Source organism: Sinocyclocheilus grahami, unplaced genomic scaffold (genome assembly GCF_001515645.1).
Source record: "Sinocyclocheilus grahami isolate Dianchi unplaced genomic scaffold, SAMN03320097.WGS_v1.1 scaffold280.1, whole genome shotgun sequence".
NCBI lineage: Eukaryota > Metazoa > Chordata > Actinopteri > Cypriniformes > Cyprinidae > Sinocyclocheilus > Sinocyclocheilus grahami.
In genome coordinates this window covers 1,435,568-1,441,588 of record NW_015505459.1, presented here as the reverse complement: position 1 = coordinate 1,441,588, position 6,021 = coordinate 1,435,568, and the positions used below count along the sequence as shown (strand labels likewise).

At 34.9% G+C, this 6,021-nt stretch overlaps 1 protein-coding gene across 2 annotated transcripts in view; it reads right to left on the bottom strand.

Moving 5' to 3' along the window:
* The window catches only part of hecw1b (HECT, C2 and WW domain containing E3 ubiquitin protein ligase 1b), a 38,306-nt gene continuing 32,285 nt past the window's right edge, over positions 1–6,021 (bottom strand). For both annotated transcript variants that reach the window (XM_016292055.1, XM_016292054.1), the window contains 4 exons: positions 4,322–4,468; positions 4,096–4,210; positions 3,609–3,807; positions 1–2,608 (listed from right to left, as the gene is read on the bottom strand). In XM_016292055.1, coding sequence (XP_016147541.1) covers positions 2,497–2,608; positions 3,609–3,807; positions 4,096–4,210; positions 4,322–4,468 — 573 coding nt within the window. In that variant the 3' untranslated portion in view covers positions 1–2,496. The remainder of the gene's footprint in view (positions 2,609–3,608; positions 3,808–4,095; positions 4,211–4,321; positions 4,469–6,021) is intronic.

Sequence of the window (6,021 nt, the reverse complement as noted above, 5' to 3'; positions counted from 1 at the left end):
ATTGACATTCGTTAACAGTGTTATGCTGTAGTTACAGAGCTCAGCCTGAGAGAGACGCTATAAGTGTCCTCAATACACAATTCAAAACATTTGTACATTTCCCGCTTTTATTCTCTTCCATACACATAGATTAAAGTGTAAAAAGACCCAAGCAGGCCTTGTGTCCGAGGTGGAAGCAGGAGCCAAACCCTTCTGCATTTCCCAGAATGCCATGTTTATAGAGAGGCAGTATGTTCCAGAACCTTCTCCTCATTTCTCTCACATTGTCAAATGGCTGCGAGTGTCTTGACAAATGAAGAAACGTCCTCCACAAGCGCCAAAGAGTAGCATTTCTTACAATTCCAACCAAATATGCATAGTAATATACATTTGAGAAAACTAACATTATGCAAATAGTAAGTATGAAGACATGTACAAAAAAAAAAAGATGAATTGTTGGCTGTTGAATGGATTCATCACATTTTAAAATTGAGATTTTACACAGACTGCTCAAGCAAGTATGCACACATGTGATATACAGACATTTTATGATTTCTTAATTGGGATAAATAATACAAATTCACTTTCTACATTCCTTAAGCTGAGTGTTGTTCATTTTGAGCTGCAATTGTTTTTGAGCAGAATTACATTTCAGACACAATCAAAAGCCTGATTGCTTGTTCTTCATCCACCACCACATTAAAAAGACAGTTCACCCAAAAATGAAAACTTCAGGAAAACATAATAATTGAATCTGTATGACTTTCCCATTCTTCTGCATATTCAAACAAAGCTTTTTTGGGGGTGAACGTTCCCATTTAGAAAATATTAGGAGACAATAGTAAAAGACCGATTCATCAAGTGTGGATTAGACAGAAACACATGCACCTTTAAATGGCATATGTGAAGACAATTTATGAGCATCTTAAATGTATAATACACACATTCACATCATCTTAAAATGTAAACATGAGCAATAATCAAAACTTCAGCACAGCAATCGAATCTAGTCGTCAATAAACCAACCACAGAACGAACAACTGACATTTCAAAGAAACCTGTCCTGACATTTAAACCAATTTCCTTTATGAATAAATAAATGACTCACTGCTCTTCAAATACACAAACAGCTCAAACGCTCTGAAGAACATGACGTGTGGTGCACAATTTTTACTATTTGGTCTGTCATTTCTTTCAATCCCCTCACCAATTTAAGCCATAAAATGACATCATATAAATAGAAAAGCAAACACACATTTCATAAACATTAGGGAAAGCCAGTGCATATTATGGCATCCGTCAATTTTAAGCAAGACAGTGAGAGATGGCGATGCGACAAAGTTTAGACAAACGTTTGAACTTTATGCAAATGAGCAACAAATGTGATGCAGCAACTGCCAATGGGAGCGCAGACAGTAACACCCATGATCTGATTTTGAAAACTGAAATAAATAAATAAAAACAAAGTATCATTCCATTGTAACACTAAAAATTGACATGCTCAAGGAAACTGCAGTAGTGTGTAAAGAATTACATGAAACTGCTCATTATGAGCATTTACTTCCGAGATGTCTTCATTCCCATTGGCAGTGCATTGCATTACTCATTTACATAAAGTACACGCCCACATCGTATCATCACTGGTTGTTGTTGCTCCTGTTGGCTCAAATCACTATAAATCGCCGTTACCATGAATGCACCTTTACACAGTGTCTTATCTAAACGCAACGAACAAGACATTTTCAGTTCTTTGTTTTTATGTGTTGTTACGCTGGATGGCTCCGCCCCCAGAGTGCAATCTCATCGGTTTAAACATGAAATATATTCTGATTGGATTTGTTGTGTTTCGCCATTTTAGTAAACCTCATATGTTGGGTTTTTAAACCCAAATACATCAATTCATTGAAATTCATTCAAACATTTCAGACAAGACAGCATGAAGCCTTAAACATCCTTAAACATGTCTGATGCTTTAATGATTTTAATATTTAAATGTATTGATTAGTACAAATGAATACATCAAAAGTGTCAAATCAAGGCTCAGGCTTGCCATTTCCCCCTTTTGACTCCTGCGAAGTGACGTCACTTCCTGTGATGATGCCGTGTTCGGTGAGATTATGTGAACTAGTGCACACATTTACAGTAATTACGGCACCTCGATCAGATATTTTCTGTGAGCATATTTGGTTTTAACGTTACAATTCTTGTTCAATGTGAAAATGCACCAACAGAAAGGATGCTGGCCCTTACGGTTTGCGGTGAAATGATGATGTGTGAACTGAGAGCGACTCCAGAGGAGGTCGAGGTCCTGAGTGTTAAAAGCAGGTTGAAGGCTTCTCTTTCACTATTGCATACCCGTTACACACTGTCCACCTGCGCAGGTGACTGATGCATGCAGTGGTGTCCTGAACAAACCAAAGAAACGGACACAGGACACGATCCGCGCTAGTAGTAGATAATTACATACGGTGTACATGGAAAGGTCACCGGGAGGAAGGTGCTTTATCCGTCAAGTCCTCACTCAAGGCCAAAAGTGCTGGTCTCTTCCACAGCAATCAGCAGTTTCTCGTACAACATGGTGTAGGATGGATACGGTGGAAGATCCAGACGGTTAAAGCATGTGTGCGCCCTGAGAAAGCAGACATGACACATCAGCAGCCTGACTGACAGCCTCATAAAAAAAGTTTCTATTATTAATGTCTTAATCTTTGATGACGCTTTTTAATATGTTGTTATAAGTCCATAACAGTGTAAAACATGTTAATCTTTATCTTAAATAATATTTTTTTTAAACTATTAAATTTTAATTATATCTATTATTAATTTTAAATTATATGAATAAATTCTACTCATTTTTAATTATTTATATTCTTAATTATTATATAAAAATATTATATATATGGTTTATTATATATTATTAATTTTAAGTTATTTAAATTATTATTTAATGTTCATTTTAAATAAACAATATGATTTAAAATTAACAATAAATGATAATATAAATAATTTAAAACTAATTATCAATATTACTAAAAATGTTCATGTTAATTTTAAACGTTTTATATTAATTACTGTTCATTTTAGAATTATTTATATTGTTAATTTTGATTTGTTAGAGTTTGCACTAATGCTTAAACATGGAAAACAAAATTTTATATGAAAAAAAAAGCAAAATTTTTCAGACTCTTGACAAATGCATAAAAAAAGTGCAAGTCAAACCATTTCAAAGTAAAATAACTCTGGAATATATTATAAAAATAAAATAGCAAGAGCAATATATATTTTATATCTTTTACACATTTTTGTTGCCTATTTAAATTCTTTTTTTCATGACTGAAAATTCAAAGGACAGGTTTATCATTTTGATAATTTTTCATATCTTATTTCATTTGGACGGAAATTAAAAAAAAAAAATCATAAAATGAAAGTAAAATGATTTGCAGACGCTATTTATCTTAATATTGCAGAAGGAGTTTGGAAGAAACATTTGTAGAGCAATCTAATGCTTGCATTCCTTAGAGGGCCTGTATCTGTCATTATTGATATTCTCTGAATTCATGTTAAACATTTCCCACACCAGCTCAAATCAACATCAGAATTGTGAAAGATGAAAGAGTGTGTCACCGTACCTCGGGAGCGATGTGATCTTGCCCCATTTCTCGATGCAGAAGCGTCGCAGGCCGTTGCTCCCGCGCAGCGCGGTGAAGCCCTCGTACGGCACGCTGGAGGTGCCCGTCACAAACTGCAGCAGACGCAGTCTCTGTTCATTATTGAAGCGTTCCACCGCACCCCAGAACCACCGGATCACAATATGCCCATCATGATAACCTGACGACAACCAGGAGAGATTTCAAATACAACTAGAATTTTTCACTTTTTCCATAGAAGCATCTCTGACAGCACTGAAAATCACTGACCCGCTTATTCATTCACTGAAATGTAGGAAATTATATGATGAAATGACAATGCAATATAATGAGAAAATGAATCATGATACAATATATACTTGTATCTTTCAACATATGGATTTTATTGGCATGGCCATAATATCAAGTGTCTTTATGTTGTATGTATTTTTGTACTGGTGTGTATGTAGGTTTAAGTATGTCCTCTCACCTCCTCTGTACTCTGTGTTGTTTCTCCAGTCATTTAAATCAATCTCTGCTGTTCCTGCAATAACCAGCTCCAGCTCTCTGGCATCAAACACAGACACCAGACGGGAGTCCACCACCTACACACACACACACACACACACACAGAGGTCAGAGGTTAAATGAAGGCTACTTGGACAGCACTTAACAGTAAACGGGAAGAGAGTAAATCAGATGAGAAGCATGTTTACCTCGTAAAAGCCCCGGACCAGAGCCTGCGTCTGCTGGACGACACCGCGCTCCACCCTCCACTTCACCATCCGCTCGATATACTCCTTCTTATTCTTCTCTGTCACCTGCAAGTTTGTCCCGCCAGACTTCAGCTCCCGCTCAGTCACCTGACGTAAAGATATTTTTTGATGAATTCACTCTACTTTCCCTAATTTTTATAAACCACAGGAATCTTTAGGCAGCTGTTTATTTAGGGATATGCCGGTATCAAATTTTCATGTTGCGATTAATTGCTAATGCTTTTATCATGGAATGCGGTATTATCACGATATTGAAATTTAGTAAAAAAAAAGTGCTTTCATAATACAGTATAACAGGTTTAATAACTTTTTTCTTATAACAAAAATAACTGAACATTTAAATGCAATAAAGCAATACAGAACAATGTATAAAGTTAAAAGTTTTACACAGATTAAAGTGCAAAAGAACTATAAAGACCAATAGGCATCACTTTACAATAAGACCTCATTAGTTAACCTTAGTTAATGCATTAACATTCACAACGAGCAATAGCTACATTTGCTACAGAAGTTATTAATCTTTGTTTAAAATATACAAGTCTTAGTTCATGTTAGCTCATTAAATAACACAGTTGCAACTTTCGATTTGAACTATGTGTTATTAAATATTGGAATACCTAAGATTAATGAATGTTCAGAAGAATTTTTCATTGGCAGTTTATGTTAACTAATGAATTAACTAATGTTAACTAATGAAGCCATAATGTAAAGTCTGACCGAACAATAAAGAATCAAAACATTTTCAAACAATATCTAGGCACTGTAAAAAAATTCTGTAGTTTTTACAAAATAATTTTGGCAGCTGTGGTTGCCAGAATAATTTTGTAAAAAATACAGAAAAACTGTAAACACATTTACGGCCAAAAACTGCCAATTTTACAGTATAAAACTGTAATTTACAAACAAGAAAATTTGAATGTAAACCAGTAAATTCAACAATGCACTCTGCTATTGAAATCAGTTTTGTACCTTGAACATACTGACAAGCACCATAATAATGCAGGTGGTAAAAGAGAAAGCCACATGAAGAATCAAAGCTCACCACAAGTAGCTTCACCACAAGCAGAAGTATATACTAATATATAGAAGGTGCACAGAGTCATTCACGCAGACACAAAACACCATCATGGTAACACACATGATACTTAAATAATGCATTCAACTTTCATTAAACAACAGAAGATGTAACATAAAGCACAAATATACATAACTAATAACAAAAACTATTAAAAAAAACATGATTATTTAAACAAAAAAATATTTAAGTATTTGGCTCTGTGATGAACATCATAGCAAATACACAAATCTGAATGGCTGTTTAAATCACTTAAACACGATTCAGAAACAGAAAGTAGTGCAGCTGCTTTGTTTACAGGGTTTCCGGGGTAACGGCAGCATTTAAATGAATTATTATATTAATAATAATATAATATATTATGATATATTATATCATCTGCTGTCAGAGAGTGAAAGTGCGCTTTCATCCAGTGCGTCTCTTGCATGTTCCGCCATGTGCTTCTCGTCCACGCTTGTTTACATCAGAGTGCGCACGTGTCTTTCATCCAGCATACAGTGGTGTTGTGCATTTTGACCAGTTGATGGGAAAAGTATTCTTAAAATGCATTCAAAATTCGGAATAA